At 30.7% G+C, this 22,127-nt stretch overlaps 3 protein-coding genes across 3 annotated transcripts; 1 reads left to right on the top strand and 2 right to left on the bottom strand.

The window, feature by feature from the left end:
* Nucleotides 1-226: 226 nt before the first annotated feature.
* Nucleotides 227-2,097, top strand: Bm1063 (Uncharacterized protein; the record flags this gene model as incomplete). Its single annotated transcript, XM_043082526.1, has 4 exons — nt 227-376; nt 557-632; nt 863-996; nt 2,059-2,097. 4 exons carry the CDS (start codon nt 227-229, stop codon nt 2,095-2,097), a joined length of 399 nt encoding a protein of 132 aa, XP_042938460.1.
* Nucleotides 1,763-6,254, bottom strand: Bma-skp-1 (putative 60.2 kDa protein T27F2.1 in chromosome V, putative; the record flags this gene model as incomplete). The annotated part of the gene is made up of 16 exons (XM_043082525.1): nt 1,763-1,900; nt 2,375-2,502; nt 2,623-2,719; nt 2,858-3,041; nt 3,331-3,408; nt 3,612-3,775; nt 3,891-3,946; nt 4,154-4,220; nt 4,349-4,418; nt 4,604-4,767; nt 4,846-4,986; nt 5,186-5,304; nt 5,492-5,546; nt 5,636-5,728; nt 5,920-5,995; nt 6,235-6,254. 16 exons carry the CDS (start codon nt 6,252-6,254, stop codon nt 1,763-1,765), a joined length of 1,650 nt encoding a protein of 549 aa, XP_042938459.1.
* Nucleotides 6,255-10,714: 4,460 nt separating this feature from the next.
* Bma-bcl-11 (Zinc finger, C2H2 type family protein) lies at nt 10,715-21,966 on the bottom strand (the record flags this gene model as incomplete). The annotated part of the gene is made up of 18 exons (XM_043082524.1): nt 10,715-10,738; nt 11,173-11,391; nt 11,535-11,686; nt 11,926-12,064; nt 12,346-12,489; nt 12,809-12,929; nt 13,284-13,529; nt 13,685-13,854; nt 14,069-14,285; nt 14,390-14,480; nt 14,723-14,788; nt 14,932-15,103; nt 15,451-15,581; nt 19,838-19,973; nt 20,168-20,296; nt 20,523-20,758; nt 21,034-21,350; nt 21,779-21,966. The coding sequence occupies 18 exons, from the start codon at nt 21,964-21,966 to the stop codon at nt 10,715-10,717; spliced, it is 2,898 nt and encodes a 965-aa protein (XP_042938458.1).
* Nucleotides 21,967-22,127: the final 161 nt, after the last annotated feature.

The following is a 22,127-nucleotide window of genomic DNA, read 5'->3' as shown; positions in this document are numbered from 1 at the left end:
GAATTTCTTTAAGGTATTGTTGAAAAGTTTTTTATGATTTATCCAAAATATGAACTATCAAATGAGCAAGTAAACTTTCAGAACTTCTAGTTCCAAGCAAATTTATTAGCTCTCCAATTGCTATAAGCTAAGCTGAAGTAATGGAATACCATTTGATGATAGTATGGAGAGAATCTACACCACATATCTGATTTTCAATGCAAGAATTTCTAGCATTCCTAAACAAATGTATTTGTGGTTCACCACTACAATACCAGTGACGACAACATTCATTACAAGTATTACTGGTAGTATTACCATTGCCAGTGTATTATTATCTTGTGCAGTAAGGAAATCCAAACGTCCATACAAGCCAGGGCATTTACCTGAATTTGTGGTACTAAATCTGTTTTCCCTCAAAATAAAGACAATATATTTCATTTGTACCGCTTTTCAATCACTGATTCTCAAAGTACACCTCAAATGTTCTTAAAATGACAAATAACAAATACTGCCGTGATTTATTGCTGATTGTATTGACTGCTTTCGTTTTTCGAAGACATTTTCAAAAATGCAGGATCCAAGCACAAAAGAAGCAGACACGTATTACGGAATGAGGAGTACAATTGCATTTCCAGTTAAAGGCATAAAAAGTGAGTTTACCTCTGCATTTAGTTCTGCTCAAAAAGTGCAATTCAGAGTCTAAAAAGTATAAAACTATTCTCAGCTCACCAATCCTCCAAAATATAAATTCATTACAGCACAAATCAGAGCATAAAGTAAAGCATAAGCTTTCATTACAATCGTGTATGAAGATGACTAACAACTTCCACATTGTCTTCGAGCTATAATATTTTCATTTTCATCCGCCCTTTTTTTAAAGTCAAACGAAAACATGATCTCAAGGAGCAACAAGCTAGAGCAGATATTGAATTAAATCCGGAAACTAAAAACAGAAATGATCTGGATGGAAGAATCCAATTAGGAAGTATTCCAATACGCGAAAACAGTAAACCGGTGAGTTTCCCTACGCAGAATTTTCACTTCAAAAGGTCAAAATGCGCTTCATCAATCTATATTAGCATGAAACACAGTGATAACAACAAAAGTCAGCACGAAATGAGGTTTAGAAACTTTACTTATCAAGAATCAAAAACTAAAGTATTTCAAAAAAAAAAAAAAGTGACAATTAGATGTATGAGAATTTTTTAATATATAAGAACTAACACAGCCTCAAAAACAAACTCAATATGGCTGGAAATGCTAAACCTGCGGGCTCCTTTGTGTTATTCCATTTATCCCTCATTCTGACTGGATTTGTTCATGCAACCTATCTATAAAATGTCCATAAAAAAAATGTGTAAAAATATAAACAAAAGATGAAGCTGTTCATAGCATTTGATACCGATATTAACGTTGGGAGGTTATGCATAAGAAACAATTTCAATTAAAGTACAGAACCAACCTTACGGATCCGTTACTATTACAGACATAATTGCAAAAACAAAACAAAATATGTACTGTGGCTTGTTTACATTAACTGAAATATGCGCGAGATGTAAATGAGGCTACAACAAGACCTGAGAAATTTTTGAAAATTCCTAAGGAAAAGAAGGAAATCGAGAATTATACACTCTAATCCATCAAACTGATGCTGTTCCGAACAGTGATTGTACGATCGCTACAATCTCACATGGGAAATACATTGAACTTTAGCAGAAAAATCAAAAACATTCTAAAAAGAAAACTTTAAAAAAAGAAACTTTACATTGACAGAAATTATTCACCGACGTTTCTTAGATGACGAAGAACCTTCATCAGCACCGCTATCAGCTGTTCTCTTTTTCAACTCTTTACCTGATTCCTTAGCTGACTGCAGCAATTGGCCGAGACCGAAGATATCTTCTTCTTCCTTTTCGAACTGAAAATTAAATTGGTGTAAACAAAAATCAAATTTTTAGAGTAATGAAATCAACACTAAAGAAAGAGTGGTGCTATAGAATCCCTTTATCCCTTACCAAATTTAAAATCTGCCAAAAAAAAGATCTTACTAAAAACTTTATTCATTATTTCTTGCAGGCTTTGAATGGAAGTAAAAAAGACGGGTTCGTGTTTTAAAATTTGAAATGAAATGGATTAAAGAAGAATGTTACGCAAAACATGTTTCTAATTTTGACAAACTTTTGCATTGTTCAGATAAAATATAACTACTTTAAAAACAGTATACAGTAGTTCCAGAAAAAAAAAAAACACTGTAATTATGTCGATTGGATTCAGTAAAAGACAATTTATGCGCAACGTGAGATATGATTAGCCCCTATCCCTCCTCCAGAGAAAAAAGAATTGTTTGTTCGAGAACAAAGAGTACAATAGTAATGCAATCCATAAATCAAACCTCAACAGGTCCAGCATTACGTGCTGCTCCAGGTTCAGCACCGCCAAATCCTTTATCAGGAACAAATCGATTAGTACTAATTATACGATCCAAATCATCACCGTAAAGATCTTTATCAAGATTTTTGCCTGCAAATAACATCTCTAAGATTCCACAAACATCAGACTTTTTATGTTTTTTAGCTAAATCTGCCATTGAATAATAAATAACAAAAAGTAAATATAAGAGAATCAAATCCTCTAGCTTACTTGGCCGATAAATATGTTGCTGAATATTATCCTGAGCACGCCACGGTTTATCATACGCGCTATATGTTTCATCATCAATACCACCACTATCCAATCCCTAAAAGATGCCACAAATGATATAAAACTTTTTTTGCATTCTATATGACTTAAAAAAAAAAAAAAAAAACAAAAACAAAAGATTCAAAATAAGGAACGATAAGAATCAATTTTCAAAACATCTTCAATAATAAAGAACCTTAGACTGATCAAATAGTCGCTGGTCAAACTGTGTTTCGTGATGTCTTGCTCGAGCATCAGGCAAACCAAGTGCAATTTTCTCGCTGATATCCCGTTCACGACCTTTCTTAAACCTATCCAACTTATCTGGATTGTTTCGTGCAATATTTCTTTCACGACGATGCTCATCCAAGCGATCACGTCTGCAAAAAATCAGGAAAATTAGACAAACCCTAAATCACAATTATAACTGTTTCATACGCTACTTTTCACTTTAGGTTATTTTCGTCCCCAAAAACAGTTCTATTTGACAATACAGAATTTTGTGCCATTTTTTTTTCTTTAAACAAATTTCGTTCCCTAAAATTTCGTTCTAGTCACTCATAAAAAAAAAAAAAAACTGTGATTTTCAGATACACTGAAAACCAAGACGTCAAAGATAAAAAAAAAAAAAACATGTAAACAAGAGAACAATAAAAGCATTTAATCTACCTGATTTGATCACGTTCACGAGCTTCTTGATTTACTGAATCATCTTCATGTACCTTCTTCAGCACAGTACGTTCTTGCCTATAACATGGGTTATCAATAAATGAATGGTGCACAGTCCATCTAAACATATTAAAGTGTGTTGCATTATTTCTGTTAATCGAACTATTTCAGAAATCAAATAATACACCTAGAAAGTTTAATGCAAGTTGCATTTTCATAAAGGTAGGTATTTCGAGCAGCAATTTCTCTATTAATAATCATGGTTTCAAAGTAAAACAAACCTAGCTTTCGCAGCCATAGCCCTCATCTTTTCCTCCTGCTCAGCTTTCTTGTTTTGGGCGACACGACGCTCCATCTGCGCACGCGTTTCAACAGCTTCACGAGCTGTGCGATCAGCCAAATATAATGATTCCGCTAACTTGGCAAAATTTTCATTGATATGAACCTTTAAAAAAGATCTCCATGTTTTTTTTTTTTTTCTTCAAATAATGATTAAGAACTAGTTTCACGGTCATCTTGTTTAAATAAAAAGTGTTAAAAACGTTTGTAAATGTCAAAACCTGCTGTAAGCCTCTTCCATCAGCAGCCAATCGTTTATCCAGTGCAATGGTGAATCCTGAAAAGACCCTAAGATAAAGTAATTAAGGAAGAGATGACATAAATGTAAACCCATTCATGGAAAGTAACGTAAAAACACACTAGTTTAATTGCCTTCATCATTTTCAAATCATAGTCAGTTGATAAAAAAATTAAAAGGCTTGGACAAAGTAAATGTAGAAGACAACATTCATCCCATATCTCCCTTGATAAAAGTAAGAAGTACCTTTTGGATTCTTCCAATTCGATATGCATGGAGGAATCTTCCAGTCAGCTTGTTCTTTCACGGTTGTCTGGGAAAGTATACAAATATTTCATACTTAAGAACATTAATATTATAAGAAAATTATCAGTGAAATTAAATTAAACCATTGTGGACTTATGAACTAATGTAGAACTAAGAAGAGAAAATACAGAAAACCTTGCGAGGTGGCGAATGCATGACGGGAGCTGGAGGAGATGGAGGAGCACGTGGTATTTTCTGATTGATCCTGAAACGAAGTGAATGTATACTTACTAATGATGAAGAGCAATAACGATCAATTATCCCACTAATTAATTCACGTCAGAGTTTCTGTGATCTCACTTATTTGTCGCTTCTGATATTTATGATATACAGCCTTTATTAATAAAGAAAATGTTAAAAAATGAAAATATTACTAAAAAAATGACATACTTAAATTTGGGGGGCTCCATCGGATCTTGTTGTACTTCGACCATACGAATAATTCGCTGCTGAGCGCCACTGTTATGCCCACCACCTTGCTGACTTGGTGTATAGCGTATATATTGCACTGGATTCGGTTTCTGTGCGTGACGAACAGGTAAAGCACTTGCGACCTGAAGAAAATTGCATTATATAGATATACATTCAAAAATCTAGAAATTCTATTTATGAACACATTTATAAAACCATGCCTTCGTAGAAGTAATCTTTTCCAACGCCAAACGAGTAGCTTCGGTTTGTTGTGCAATTGTTTCCTCATCCGGTTTTTGGAATGATTCATCTTCTTCTTCCAACATTTTCGGTTTCATATCAGCCAGTCTTGTATAAATTATCTACAACTGTAATTTATGGAAAACTGTGCTGATAAGGTCGCTAATGAGGGCAAAAACAAGTACTTCTGCACTCCAGTTAATTTCAACTAGAAATAATTTTTTATAAATGCTCCTGCAATGGACGATAATCAATAGTAGTGTAACTGATGTGATGCCTCACGGAAAAAATTACTACTTTAGACACTACTTTAAAACCTACTTTATCCTTCGAATGTCCAATCCTAGCAATTGCGTCATGCCTCAGCTTTCCGTCAGCATCACACTGAAGTGCAGTCGTTTTATCGCTGCTAGCCTTCTTGCGCAAATCCATTCCCATGCCTAAATAGACTTTCTAACATTTTTGGCTTCATATCAGCTTGTCTCGAATAAATTACCTGCACTAATGTTACCAGTCCTGCAAAAGAATCACGCGAAAAAAGGAAGAAAAAAAAAATTCTGGCATAAGGGATCTGGGAAAGATAAGGGCACAAGAACCTTCTGCTAAAATAAAACAAAATAAAACCACCTAAAGGGAATTGCGCCACAGGTATCTCGGGAAACGCTCCACCATCACCGAAATCCTGCAGAAAAAAACCTTACTGATTGAAAAAGCTGATGAAAATTTATCGAATTGGCACTGCAATTAACTATAATAAAAATGGTTAGTTACTTCTATATTTCTCGGTATCCAGCCATTTCTTTTGCCGTATGGTGGTGGCTCTTTCATTACCACAGCTCCAATATTATCGCCTTTCAAAGCATCCTAAAACAGCAGCTATATTTATTTTATGCATTGTTCATTGAATATGAGCAAAATTTTTGGCTGCTATTTTCTTTGTGCTTATATTATGATAGTTGTTCGGTGAAATAAACTTGACAAATAAGAATGATTTTTGATTATTTCGCGTCCAAAAAAATTTTTGATTATTTCGCGTCCAAAATTGAGGAACTAACTTCTCGGCCTTGAAACCATGGGTCCCGACGAACAGACGACCATTCATCTGATGTTGAAGAAGGAGGTGGGAGTATGCTGCAATGCACAATAGAATCAGTGAAATTTGAAACACTAAGCATTCACCAATTAGTTTCTGAGACTTATTTAATTACAATTAGTTAGTCATAAATGACATAAAGATTATAAAAACCCCAACTTTCTTTTGGTCTTTAATCCTCCGGTTTAACTACTGTTTATAGACATTTCTGGGAAATAATAAAAAGTGTATGTTCCAAAAATATTTTGAAAAGACACATAAAAAAAGAAAAACATACTCAGCGAGCTTTACTGACATCCTTTTTTCAGCAAACACTTCTTGAAAAACACAAGTAACACACTAAAATAAAGTATATATACGCAACATATCACTTGATCTCATCATTTCGGATGAACTAAACTCTCGACAACTTAAGGCAAAAAACCATCCCATGAGGAACTCGAGACGACCACCGAGCTAACTCATTCGAACATCTTGCAATTAATTCTGGCAATGTGCCATCCGGATTGGCGACTCATTTGGATAAGTTACTCTGACTGGAGTAATATGAAAATATTGCTGTACCAGAATCAACTCATTGATTGCATTTCTTAGTGAAAGCAAACTTTGATTACATTTAATTAAAATAACGGAAGCATTGCCATGTCATTATATTTGCTTAAACTGTTTAAGTTCAAAACTTAAGTAACAGATTACTAATTAGATAGATTGATTCATGTAATTGACAGCTCCAGGAATAAAATTCAAACTCTTTTCCAAAAAATATAATTTGTCTTGCGAAGTATTTCTGAAAATGGAGCAAGTTTTATTGTCAATTATTATTGGTGCAAAGAAAGATCATAAATTTTCTGAATTAAATTTTCTTTTTTTTTGAAGTTCTTGAAGTAAATGAAGCGCCGTAACATTGATTGTAATCATAGAGCTATGCGTTATCACTGAAAAATGTTTTTATTCAAGAGATATTTTTATTATGCAATATTTATTTCCCTCATTACTTAATGCTAATTCAGCGTCTCATCCAAAAAAAAAAAAGAACTAAATTATTAAGTCAAGTAAAAAAAAAAAAAAAAAAATGTTAGAAATATATTTAACTGAAAATCTAATAGATAAATTATCAACCATATCACATATCTTTTAATCACCATATCTCTTTTATCATATATCATTTCGAAAAAAAAAAAAAAAAGAAACAATAAAATCCTCAAAAGATTTGACTTCTGACCTTCCTTCCTATTCATTTTTTTCCTTTTTTTTTTTTTTTTTTTTCACATAATTTCGATGATATTTCAGTGAGGAAAAAAATAAAGATATGGCAGCAATAAGGCATCAATCCTGGATTTCCGGTAAGTATTCATATCAGATATATTTCAAAAAACTATTAGTTTCTAGAAATTAGTTAACAATCTTTCAACATAATTTACTTCGTCTAATTTCGCCTTACTTTAATTCTAACAAAAACTTTTCTTATTGAAATGAAGATATGTCTTTCCAAAAACAGATATCTTTTTTCCACCTTTTTCAAATTGCTGTTGACGATTTTCTCATAACAATACAGTTATCACTAATCAAATTGAAATGCTCAAGTAAATTATATCACAGACAACTTATATTGTGCGCGCGCGCATTTGTCTCAGATTGATTATTGAAATAAAATATATTTATACCAAAAAAAAAAATGTCTAAAACTAGCTTAATTATAACTCCTGCTGAAATACATGTAAGCAGAACCTAATAATTATAGAATATTTTTTTTTTTTTTTTCTTATGCTGACAATATTGCAAGTTTCAAATTTCTCCCTGGAAGTGAGTTCCTGAAAATAAATAGGATAGATAAACCAGGAAGATTAGCCATCATTTTATAGTTCGATATACACTTTTTCCTTTTCTTGATATACATATTAGCTATCATTTAATAGTTCGATATGTATGTTAAGGAGTTTTTTTTTTTTTTTTTTTTTTTTTTCGTTGAAGTATTTGGAAGAGAAAACTTCTCTCACATCATTTTTAATCGGATCCAGCAAGCATTTCTTCAATTGTTCATCCCAAGGTTTATTTTGTTTATTGAAACATACAGTTGTAGATAACATTTGTTCTCACATAGGTTAATGAATTTTTTTTAATATCACTTACAAAGTTAGATATTAATGTTAAAAAGATTTACTGAGAAATTTTACTCATCTTCTGAACGAATTTCTTCACTTCTCTTCGTTTAAACAAATTTTCCTTCAATGTTATGACATAATTTGAACTAGAATTTTCTTCTCTTATAACATCTGCAAACTTTATCTTTATTACAGTCAGAAAAATGTATGAATCAATTATTCTAAATGATATTCCCTAGAGCTAAAAAAAAAAAAAAAAAAAAAAAAATAAGAAATGAAGATGTAAATAGATGTAAGATGTGATATACCACTGAACATCAATCATTTGAAAATGAATGATTCAAAAATCTTTTTAAGCAGCAAATTGTTTTAAGGACATATAAGTGTCACACTTTATGTTTTCTGAAGCATCCTAAACTGACAAACAGGAATACCATGAAGAATGCTGTACACATCACCGGGATTTTTGAAACACATAATCATTTCAAATTATATAAAATCATTTTTTTTTTTATAATACACAGAGATAAACACACACATACACACAAAGAAGGAGAGAGAGAGAGAGAGAGAAAAGAAGAGAGACATAGCGCTAATCGTAATGCTAAACACAAAACAAGTAAAAAAAAAAGAAAGAAAAAATATTTTGAAATCGAAAAAGGCTGCCTGATTTTTTTTTTTCCAAGACCACAAAATCAAACACATTGAAAAAAAAAAAAAAAAAAATAATAATAAAAAAAAAGAAAACAGAAAAAGATGACAGATCTATTCATCAACAGATTTCTACTACTTGTTCTCATTCTTACTTAACTCTGATATTTTCAAATTACTACAAATAATCTACTGTTAATATTAAAATGATAGCGTAACGGAAGCACATGTTAAAGACACTATCTAAATGATTGATTTAGAAAAAAGTCAAAGCAAAAATTAAAAGCCAAAAATCCACTTAAATCCTAGAGTATAAATGAAAGACTCTTTGCTTCATTTAATAGCATATTTCAATTCATAAAACTAATTATGCATCATTTTTTCAGATAAAATGTGTAACTGTACGAATTGAAAAAGATCTGTGAAAAGCAGATAAACATGATGTAAGGCTAAAATATACAAAAAGAGAAGGAAAGAAAAAACTAGCGAATCTAATCAAACAACAAAAAGGATCCTTTCTTCAAGTTCTGCCAACTAGAAATGTACTAAAATGTTGGCAAGATTACTTATATTTAATTGGAGGCGTAAGATAAACCAGGTTAGAGCCTAGAATTTCAATTTTTTCACCATTGATGATTTTATCAAATTGTATTCTTCTAAAATTCAAAAACAAACTGGGCTTTAAATACATGCTTATATAGATAATGAGGTTACATTTTCAGACCTCTATATCAGTCTGAGAAATAAGTGAGATTTTTTCGGAATCTGGTTTAACTTAGCTTCAGAAATTTTCGAGTGCTAAGAATTTTTGAAGAGGTGATTCTTGTGTATCATCAAAAAATTCATCGAATCCAAAAAATGATAAAAAAATTTAAAGGTATACTACAAATTTTCCCTGAGTTGACAAAAAATCTGCATCCAACTTCACATTTTCCATATATGAATAAAACAGGAAAGAACAGAAAGAATTAAAAAAATATTTTCACCGGTTAACCAAGAGAAGCAAAAGAAAACATACACAGAGCTCTACTATACATGAGGCAGCAAAAATATATCACTTTAAGGAAGTATCTTCTTGCAGATAAAAAAAAAAAAAAAAAAAAAAAGGACAAAGAAGCATTAAAAAAATTCCAGCTAATGCAAGCTTCGGAACACAAAAGATTTTTTAAACAATCTCCGGCAAATAGCACAGAATGTATTAAATGATTCTTTTACGAGAAACAAATATAGCACGGGTAAAATTTCAATTAAATAACTTCGAGGGAGCAACAAATATAGAAGAAAAATATTATATGCATGATGAAACATCGAAAGTATACCATATTCAAGCGATACACAAAATCAGAAAAAAAAAACCGAAAAATTCTTTCTTGAAACGAAAACTAACCGGATAATTTTCACCAAATGTTTAAAACAAAAAAAAAAAAAAAAAACAGAAAGAATAAAAAAAGGAAACAATTGTAGAAATATTACAGAAATGACACTCACTAAAAAAAAATTCTATGTATAAATGACTGTACGTAACCGATGTAAGGCCATATATATCTTTATAAAAAAAAAAAAAAAAAATAGATTTAAACCGCGAATAAGCTAACAGTAGTAGTATAACTATATTAACGAAATTAATTACTTCAATTGTATACAAAAAATATCTGTATTTGAATATTATGATTAACTATACATAAGCAAACAACTGAATGCCATACATGCATTTCAATTAATTGAATTTACTTGTAGCTCATTCGTAGCTAAAATTAGGAATACATATTTCTTTATTTATGTATTTACATATATGTATATGCAAATAAATTGTGTATATATGTATATATTGAATAAATTGTACTAAAGATGAAGAGGCAGCACTGAAAGTACTGTGAGTGGAACAGTTTTGCAGATAGTAAGCAGTTGAGAAGATTATTACTGTTCGTCTGGGAAGCCAAAAAAGAGAGATTGTTTATTTAATTGATTGTTTATTTCTTCATGAATGCAAAATAGTAAGTGATATCATGATGACAATGCGGCAGTCTCCTGAAAAGAATAAAAAATTATATCGTTTCTTGCAAATCATAATCAGTACATAGACAAGAGGAAAATGATGCTCACACATAATGTAGTATCTTTTTTTAAGTTTACTTGAACTTTTCTAGATCCGTTATTTTTGTATCGAATCCTTTAGTTTGTAATTTATTAAATCATCTGTATGTTAAGGGGCATATTACACCGCCTAATGAACCATATATTAAACAGCATCAGTAAGTTTCATGTTATAAGCCTTGTGAAACTCACAGCTTTAAAAATATTAAAGATAATCCATTTAATTTATATCACAGAAAACCGTTCCTTATTTAATGCAACTTAAAAATTTTAAAAATGAGAATAAAATATATAGCTGCGATTACTATACATAGTTGAGCGTTGTTAGTTTATGTAAAAAAGAAAAAAAAAAGACGATTTCCCAATACCTGTTTCAGAAGAGTTTTTTGCATATCAGAAAATGATTCACATTCTTCAACTATCATTTCTTCATCCTCACCACCTTCAGCAGCACCACCTATACCCCTGTTGTCTTCCTTCCCTGTAGGAAGCACTGCGCCATTATTACTAATACGATGTCCATCACCAGGACCAATACCAGCACCACTTGTTGGTGCTGAAGTTGGATTTCGATTAACATTCATTGCCTAAAATAATAAAGGTTAAAAAAACAACGAAGAAAAAATAAAACAAACAAGTAGTACTATTATAGGGACCTCTCTGCATCACAAAATTCAAAAAAAAAAAAAATTTTTTTTTCCTGACATTATAATATACACAGTAGTCATACCTGTAACCAGTTAAGGACGATTTTATTGCTCTGAGTGATATTTGTTGGTAACTGCGAACCATTTAAAGACACACTGGAAAATGCAAGGAGTGATGTTGCATCAGCAAGTGTTGATGCTGCTGCAGTCATTACTTTGTTCGGACTGTCTATTGCTGCAAATTTTATTACTGATAAAATGAGCAACAACTCAAACAATACAAGTGCAGTGATTTCAGTGCTGAATTCTGTGATAATCATAGTGCTTTTTGAAAGTATGAATGTAAGTTAATAATATTAAAATAAACTCTCCTATGATCAATATCAAAAGAGATGACCCATAGACGTTGGAATGAAACGAAAAAATACAAAGAGGAAACTAGAAGTGCTTCCGTCACAAATAAACAAAACAAACTGCTTGTTGCTTCAGTGGGAGAAAATTGTCGATTATTTTCACGATTATGATTATTTGCAACAACACATTTCCGCATATGTTTCTCGAGTGTTGAATGTACCGAAAATGGCATTTGACAAATGTTGCAATGATAAGTTTCCTGCAGAAAAAAAAAAGAAAAAAAAAAAACATTTCGCAACTGTAAAATTTCTTTTCCTAATAAAAAATCATAAAAGCAACTAATATTTTTCCCCTTGCAAATTTCAGATCATTTTATTATTTGAAATCAAGAAAATCTTTCGAATGTTTATTGTTTAAAAATCACTATTATCCCATACAAGATACGACGCAGTTTTTCAATAGCTAAATAATAACAAACAGATCATGAATTCGCACAGATTATTCTCAATTTGGTGTCGAAATTAATAAGTAATTACAAACCTTTCCTTGTTGGCCATGAGTTCGCATATGCCGAGTTAATTTACTACTTTGTGCGCAAGCATACGAACACAGACGACATTTGTATGGCTTTTCTCCAGTATGACTTCGCAAATGGACAATCAGATTGGAACGATTCGTGAAAACCTTGAAAATAAAACATTAATGAATAAAGCTTAACAAAAAAAAAAAGTGGAATAAGAAATTAACATCCCACAAAAGAACAGTGAAATAAAATAAGTGTATGAATCTCATATCAACCTCAACTTTCTTTTGATAAATGAAGGTAAAGGTGTTAAAAATGCTTTGTAGTTATAAATAAGATCTACAGACTAGAAGGTACAAACTTAGAGCACAATGCGTATGAAACAAGTCTTATTTTTTGAATTGAAAGCAATTCTATTTCCATTTTATTAATCAGCTTGATTTAATTTAATTTTTTAAAATAATTTGAAAGTCCGCCAACTTTGCAACAAAATGTGCAGCGATCCTTTTTAGCACTTGTATCACGACGTGCTGCTGGCTCAGCGAATGCTAAATCATCGCTGTCCACAACATTTAACAGAGTCGATTTTGTATCCTCATTGCTGGAACAAAAGTATGAAGAAATTAACTATTTATAAAGAAACTGAAATCGAATCGCATTAAAAAGAATAGAAAACGAGGAAAACATATAAAATATTTCAGTTTAATTTAAAACTAAAGGACTTTTTTGAGAGGTTTACTTTCTGAACATGAACTGCTTTCTTCCTTCCATCACCCATATAAAAAAATAATTCGAAAGTTTGCCAACTTTACAAATGAATGTACAGTGATCCGTTTTAACAGATGGCTATTACCTATAAAGCACTTATAAATTTCATCCTAACATTTTCTTCAGCAAAATAATTTCGTAGTTTCGATATATCTCAAGATTATAAAAGAAGCTCATACTTACAAACCTCTCATCATCCATCCTTGACATTTTACTATGCAACGGAGCTCCAGATGGTGACAACGTTTCCGAACCATTATTGAACAACCGTTGTCTTTTGCACCCAAATGTCCCTAAACCATTCCAAGGCCCTTGCTTTACAGCTGGACTGGAAAGTTGATCTTGCGTTGCGGTATCGGTCCTACCAAAACCAGCTAATCCAAGTGACTGTGCTGCCGAATTTGGTGCCACAGGTGACGGTTCTTCAGGACTACTGTAAGACATGTAATCAAAAATCTGGTATTGATGCTTGATATTAAGAGGATTCCATGTAAAACCTTTCTACTCAAAGATAATTAATCACAAGCTGTAATTTAACACAGTTAACCAGAACGATGTTCAATCCACAGATCTAGCAGAAGAAACAACCTTGTGATTTTGGTGATCGCATTAAAAGCACTCCCATTGCTGTTTGCGGGAGTAACTGACGGACTACCAGCACCAAGCAAATAAGATGCAGCATTATTCAATGAGAATTGTGCATAATATTCCTGCATTAGGGCCAGCATATTGGGTATATTTGGTTGCATCCATAAATTCTGCAAATTAAAATCAATTAAAATGAAAAGAAAAAAAAAATACTTAGAATATTACTTGAAAATTCAAGATATTTAAAAAAAAATTTTTTTTCAAAATATTATTATGGTATTATGATCCAAAAAGTTGTCTTTTTGTACCGTCCTTTTTATATGCCTTTTTCCATATTCATTCATAATGCTACTTTTCTTCGTCTAAAGACCACAACAATTCAACCTGCAAGGATGGATGTTGTTGTTGTTGTTGTTGCTGTTGCTGTTGTTGTTGTTGTTGTTGTTGTTGTTGTAAAGCAACTGCAGCTAATGTGGCAGCAGTAAGTGAACTGGAAACATTACTGAGAGCTGAACCGGGAAGAAATGGTGCAGTTGAAGCAGTCGTTGATGCGATGCCATTACTTGAATGCTCATCATCGGTATTCTCTGATTGTTGTGTTCTGCAATTGTCAGTAGCTGCTTATTTAAGCATTCAATTCCATCATTCCAGCATATCAACATCACTGCTAGACATACATGGATTAAAAATTTGAGTTTTGAATACCTTTTAATGGTGCTAGTTTTTAGGTGTTCATTAGTTCTAGACGATATCACGGTTGGGCTTACTACATGACATAAATCAGTCAACGGTTCTCCTGAAAATAAAATACTTTTTAGAAAATCAATACTACGCACTCTATATTTGCACGGTTATCAAACTGTTCAAAATAAGAAAGGATGACAAGATTTTGGAGTTGTAAAGCACAAATACAAAATCGATACAATCGTGAGATGTACTCCAAAACTAATGTTCTTCCTTCTGTACTTGCAGTAATAAATGTAGCCTCAATACAACTTTGTTTTTTTTTTTTTTTTTTAACAAGTCGTGCAAGCATACCTGCTTTTTCAGCGATCTCTTTTAACCGTTCAGAGCAAAATGCATTCAAACTGAAGCCACCTTTACCTGAATTATTAAACAACAAATATATAAATGTTAATTACAAGTCTTGAGGAGTGGAATTTAAAAACTTTCATGGCATTTCAAAACAATTACTCTTTTCTCATTTAAAATTTGAAAACCCAAAAAAAAAAAATTTGCATACAGACCGTTTAGTTTGCTTTTTGTAGTGGAAGTGTTGAAGGGTGATGCAAATGTGAGAGACGGTGGATGCATTGATGTTTTCGGTGTTAATAATGATGATGATGATGATGAAGATAACGATGAAGTAATTACTGTCGATTTTGGTAGTCCCATCCGAGACATACACGGCATCTCTTCCTGAAACTAACATACGTAAACATATTATCAAAATAAAAATGTTTAACAGTTATCTTACGAAAATTGTGCTACTAAAATAACTCCAATAGTGAATGATTGGTAAGCGAACTTTAAAAACGATATTTTATTACAATCTGAAATAACTATAGTTCATATCATCACAGTTGTTCAATGAAATCCGGATTACATCTGACAAATACGGTCATAATGCATATGACTGTTCGTCTGTAGGCTTTTTTACAACACCGTAATACAAATGTATTATAAGGGGAAGGTGGAATAATATGATAAAAAGCTAATATACGAGTTCTATAAAAAAAAAAAAAAAAATAGAAGAAAAGGGTTACCTCACAAATACGAAGGCCATGGGCAATAAATACATGTTTTAGTAGATTCCAAACATCACTGCATACATGTTTACAAGAGTGACAGGTTAACGATCCTCCGCCAATCAAAGACACATTACTTTGTTTTGTATCTAAAAACGATTCTATTTTTTCCCTTAATAACCATTATCATAACATACATAAAATAGCTATATGCAACTTTTCTTTGTGATTTTTCGAAGACCAAGAACCAACTTCTTGAAGAATAATTATTTTTTATTAAAAACTATAATTTTATTATAGCAGCTATCATGATAATTTAGTTACTGAGTTCTTGCAACTATACATATGAATGAGGCCATAACTTTTACTAAATCCATTATTAATTAATTTCGGATTTATTTTTCTCTCTTTTAAATGTATTTTTATAGCTACGATTCAGTACCATCAGTACATTACATATTATTTAAACATGTTTGTCACAGAACAATCAGTACTATAGATAGCCTTTAAAATAACGAAACCCACGTCACCTGCTTCTACACATAATCTAAATGGGTATTTCAGAAAAGCTAGAAACAATTATATTCATAAAGTTTATAAAACTAATAAATAATTGCTTTCTAACAAGATAATATGTAAGTGGAGAAATGTGAAGTATAATGGAGCATGTAAATGAAATAATTATATCAGAAATGTTTTACTTCTTAAAAGAAATAATTAGCTTAAGAGAAAATTTAAGAGAAAATTCAAGTAAGATTTAAAGTTTATGAAAATACCCACATTTTGATAAACTTCAAAAAAGCGACATTTAATTAATTAATATGTATAGAGTTGGTTTTTTTTTTTTTTTTTTTTTTTTTTGTTCTCATCAACTTTTCAGCCCTCGAATATGGGAGAGTACACAAACATATATGTACACATATACACATAAACATCACATACACCTCTATACAGGTATTCCATACAGAGCTAATTTAATAAGATATCGTGAAGGTGTGTGTGTGTTTTTTGTATGACAGATTTATGTTTCATATATTTTATTCAATTTTTTTTTTTTTTTTTAGACTTGAAAAGATAATGGTTAGTACTTTTTTTCATTCTTCAAAAACATTTATTCATTCTCTCTCCTCATATGTTCCAAATGATTGTTAAAGCTAACAAAAAGACATAGACATAGAGGTAGTTGATGACTATTAAGCAAACAATGCAAGTTAATCATTTGAAGTTGCAGAAAGAAGCAAATTTCATTTCATTTCATGAAAAGGAATGAAAAGGCGCAAAAAAAAAAAAAGAAAGAAAATCAATTTTGATTAAACAAACATTGCATCTGTTTCGTTAGATCATTTTTATTCAGTGATGAAGTTTTTTTTTTTTTTTTTTAAAGTAATAAAAACCGCATCGGAAGTTGGGGAAACAACTAACTGTTGCTATGTTGACACAAAACGACAAGTCAATATTGCTATCTTTAAATATCATCCCTTGCCTAGAAGCAAACTAACAATTGTTTCATATAGTTTTTTAACTTTTTCCAATTGTGATGATTCGTTTTCAAATATTTTCAGTCAAAAAAAAAACAAAAAAAAAAAAAAAAAAAAGGCTTTTCAGATAAACAAACTTCACTTTTATTTTACAATTTTAGGATTTAGAGTTAAAGTGGGAAAAAAAGGCAAAAGCACTAATAAATAATAAATAACAAAAAAAAATAACTCCACTTAATATTCACATATCTAAACAACAAAATTATATGTTTTGCTTTTTCAAATATTGCTGTGTTAATGTTTGGTGCTTAATTAATCAGTAGTTTTATGAAATGTTTAGTACTTAATTAATCAGTAGTTTTATCATTTCTTTCTTTCACTCTGCAGCTATTAAAAAATAAAATCTGAATTATAATGCATCATTTACATTGGAAATTTTCCATAAAAGAGCAAAAGAATAGAATGTAAATTACTAGGTAATGTATCAAAATAAATGCATATGTGGAAAATTTTTGTGAGTAACAATCATATATAAGTATTTTAGAATGAAATATATTGGGTAGTTAGTTATGAATACTGATATCTTCTATAATATAATAATTTACTTATCAACATACTTCATTATTCTCTTTTAATATTTGTGTACTTTTCTTTTTTTTTTTTTTTTTTTTTTTAATGAATGTAAATTAATAACTAGTGATAGAAAATATAACTGGTTCGTAGAGCAAATGGAATCGTTGTCAGCTGTGCAACATCCAAATAACAACACAGAAGATGCTGTGATCATTATGATAGAACGGCAAGCATAAAACTTGTTTTCATGATGATAGCCAATCACATCCCATTTATCTTCTTTTATTTCTGCATGTTATGAATGAAAAATAGAAAAAAAAAAAAAAAAAAAAAAATGGACCAAAAGAAATTGAAATGAACGAAAAGTTTTCAATCACTGAGTTACTTAAGTATTAGAAAAAAGAAAAAAAAAAAGAATGAAATAATCGGAATTTTACTGCAATAAAAAAAAAAAAAAAAAAAGATCAAAACATGTTTATTTTACAGAGAACAGTTATGAAAATAACCAGTAATTCCTAGTGAATATTTTTCTCTAATCTTTTTATTTTCTCGTAGCAAAAAAAAAAAAAAAAAAAAAAACAATGTTTGAATATATATGTATTCAAGAAAAAGTGACAAAAAAAAAAAAAAAAAAACAGCTAAGCATATAAAGCAATTAAAAACATACTTCAAATCATGGATTTTCTTTCATCAATTTCTATCAAAAAAAAAAAAATCATTCAATGCAAACAATTCTAGTATTTTATCAAACACATCACATTTCCACCTCCCTTTTGATTGTCTATTTTTGCACCTTTCAACAACAAATCCAGTTTATTACTGCATTATTACTAAAAGGTTAAGTTACTATCAGCTATCGTTTCTTCTAAAATATGATAAAATTATCTAACTCTGAAATGAATAAACAATTAATTACTAATGCAAAGCTAGAATCTACTATGGAAGTGAGAAATAATTTATAGTGTAAAAATAAAGATATATATATATATAAATGCATAAAAAACAAAACTATTATCTTAGCCAAAATTTACATCCCAACATATTTTATTGATCAACTAACTGAATGATTAGGCAATAATCAAAGTAATAGATTAATTTCCCCAATTATGTTAATATTTATTTGTTAATCAATTAGATATGAATACTTCTAATTAGAAAATGAATTAACTAGTGGTAGAATTTTATTCCAACAAAGTAATATTAAATTTCGTATGCTAATCAAATTTTTTTTTTTTTGCCAAACAAGTTCTTTATTAGTTTGAGTGAGAAGTGATTGAGACATGAAAATGTGCTTGCTACTTCCTGCATCTAAGAATGGAAAAGCATACATAACATAACAATTACTTATGTCCAATTTTCAAAACAGAAATATAAATACTTCACTTTCAAAGCAATGATGGAGCGATGCAATTGGAGAGAAAGAGATGGGTGACACAGAGAAAAACACATATGACATAAAAACATATATGACATAATTTTGACATTCACTTTCTAACAATTGTAGACAATTCATTTCCTCTTCCTGTATCTTTCTTTTTCCCTCTCTCTCTCTCTCTCTCTCTCTCTCTCTCCCTCTCATTCCTATCAACTATTCTTTTGCAAAAATAATTATCTCCTCTAAAAAAAAAAAAAAAAAAAAGAAAAAAGAGGAAAAAAAAAAAGATCTAAATTTAGTAATTACATTGGAAAATACTCACATCTTTTTTTTTTTTTTTTGTGTGTATTTTCTCAGAAATTACATTGCTAATTGTTTTTTTATTTAATAATTTGAACTGCATGAATGATATTTCAGAATGTAACGATGAGAAATAATATCACTTTACTTTTCATTAATGCTTAACTCAAAATCTTAAGTTGTATTTTACATTTTTGCTCACAGATTCTCACAAAAAATTTTCAATGGATTAAAATTCTCAATGAAGCATCTGAATGAAGTAAATTAATTTCATTTATCGTCGTCACATTCTCAAATTTTATTCATGTGCATTGAATTTTTCTCTGAAATGATCACATGATTCTCAATTATTATTATTTAATCGTAACAGACAGTAAATGTGCAATGTTCTTTCTTCTAATAAGCTGAGAGTATTCCGAGACGAAATCTTCCGCAGTTTTCAGAGAGATAATTTATGCAAATTAGGAGAGTAGTAACGGCACTTTATTGCCTCACTAATAACACCGAAAGCGAAAAGAAGGCACATGAAAGAATGCCTAATTCATCAACAGTGCAATAAAATGTATACAAGAGATGCAGCCACATCTTTCAAGGCTATAAAAAATTGTCTCCCAGTGTATGACAATTTGCCAATTCTGCTATAAGTAACAAACAATAAAAAGTATAATATTGTACTAACCTAAAGTATCTGTGTCTGTTGTAGCGTCAACCCTATTGTTATGCTTTTCTTGACCTTCACCAGCTGTCAACATAAACGAAGCACTTTGATCATTTCCAGATGAAGATGGACCGCAGCGAGATGAATCACTCAAATCCTAAAAATTACCCATAAATTATGTTAAATTTTACAGTATAAGAGGATTACTAATAATATATGAGATTAAAGTAGTATGTGAGAAATCATATAGTAAACACTAAATATGTTAATTAAAAGTGATAGAGAAGTTTTATAACCATAGATACAGATAGATTACAGAAACTGTCCAATAACTGTGACTGAAATACTTACTGCAGATGAATGATGACAACTGACCAGAATTCGTCGACGACCTGGTCGGAGAGTTTCACTGGATGGATGAGCAGGTGATATATTTGAAAGGAACTCGTCTAATGGCGTCCGCTTATCACAACGTGAAATCTTGAAGAATAACAATTCAAAAATATTTAAATAACTATGTTTTCGTAGGAGTTTAGCTCTCATGTAAATCAAAATATTCTTAATAAACTGCTTTAAATTATACCTTCGTAATTCTTGCATCTTTTTCTAGGATTTTCACGATACTCATTGATATTCTTCCTAACTTTTAACAATTATTAGCAAATTTCGTTAGATACATTTATAAGAAATATTTTAATGGGATAACCTTGTGTTCAACGAATTCCACGAATGTTGATAACGAAAATTCTGCATGACAATCACCGCAAACGATAAGATCATAATGAACAGAACCTCTGGATTGTGGCACAGCAGCGAAGTCATCGTTACAATTCTCACTAGGTGAAGCTTCTTCGTCGCGCAATGTCTCCATATCTTTCATCTCGTGATCCACATCGACACATGAATCGATGCCACTGTCAATGGACGCCAAAGGTATGTTTCCTTAATTGATCATTTAAATGCTGAGCTCATATCAGAAGCTTTCCATTTCGTTTCGATGACTAATTCATTAAAAAAAAAAAGAAAAAAAAAAAAAAAAAAATTACTACTACTATCTATTCAGACAGTCATTTAATTATTTTGAACTCTAATAGTTCATACTTATGGAATTGAATAATCAAAAACATTTGTATTGTTTGTTCAAAGAATTTATTAGGCTGATTAAATTTCGATACATTTTAGTGCCTTATTTTCTAAATAATGAAGGCCGAGCTTACCATCAGATTTATTCATGGCTGCAACGGATGGAGTAGAGTGAGTGATATTATCACAAACCTTCGGTAAGAACAATTCACTCTCATCCGTAACATTAGCAGTACTACTGACAATTGTAGTCGTAGTAGTAGTCGTAACAGCAGATGATTGTTGATCATTACATTTATCAGTTATAGAAATATTCATTGTTCTACTGTGTTCTGTTATCCTGTCCACTATTGTGACACTACTACCATCGTGATTATCACCATTCACTACACTTTCTTTAATCGCTGCCGGTATTAGCATTGGACGACTTAGTGCAGGTTTACGTCCACGCCTGCTAATTATAGATTATCAGATTCCAAATATTTGTGCATTTTTTGAAAATACAAAAAAAAAAAAAGTTAAGGTCTATCATTTTCTTCGGGAAAATCGAACGAGGTTGAAAATTAATGAGAAAGAGTAATTAATGATGATAAGAGCATGAGAAGTGTCCACCCGTTCAATTTTTCCAATATGTAAAGAAAATAGACCAAATTAGAACATCTACAGAATGCCCGGCTAATAGATACAAAATAAAATGATAAATTAGAAAAAAAAAAAAAAAAAAAACCAGGAAATAACCTATTTACTCTGTAAATAATTAGTGGGTCAAATATTCCTAATTCCTTAGAAAAAATAACTAAACAGAGCTGAAAAAAAAAAAAGTATATTTTTCGTAATCAATCAATGTGAATTATACATCAAATAATAACTTTAACTTACTTTTTTGGTTCACTAATTACCGATGTACCAAGAGGATTTGTTTTTGTAGTTGCATTAATAGCAGCAGTAGTAGTAGTAGTAGTAGCAGTAGCAGCAACAGTAACAGTACTAGAGGTGGTAGCTATCGTACTAGTTGAATTGTCATTTCTTTTCAGAACTTTCGAACAATTTCGAAGGCCACTGCTCATTAAGGCGAATGAATGTGAATAGTACAGAAGGAAAAACAGCCACACAACAATAATTTCAATATGAAGTAAAACAGAAATGTAGAAGTTTTTTTTTGCAAATTTATGCAAATTTCTTCACACTCTATAGAGATTTATACAGGAAAATTGGTAGATGAATTTTT

Source organism: Brugia malayi (assembly GCF_000002995.4).
Source record: "Brugia malayi strain FR3 genome assembly, contig: Bm_v4_Chr4_scaffold_001, whole genome shotgun sequence".
Classification (NCBI taxonomy): Eukaryota; Metazoa; Nematoda; class Chromadorea; order Rhabditida; family Onchocercidae; genus Brugia; species Brugia malayi.
This window is presented reverse-complemented; position numbering and strand designations above follow the sequence as displayed.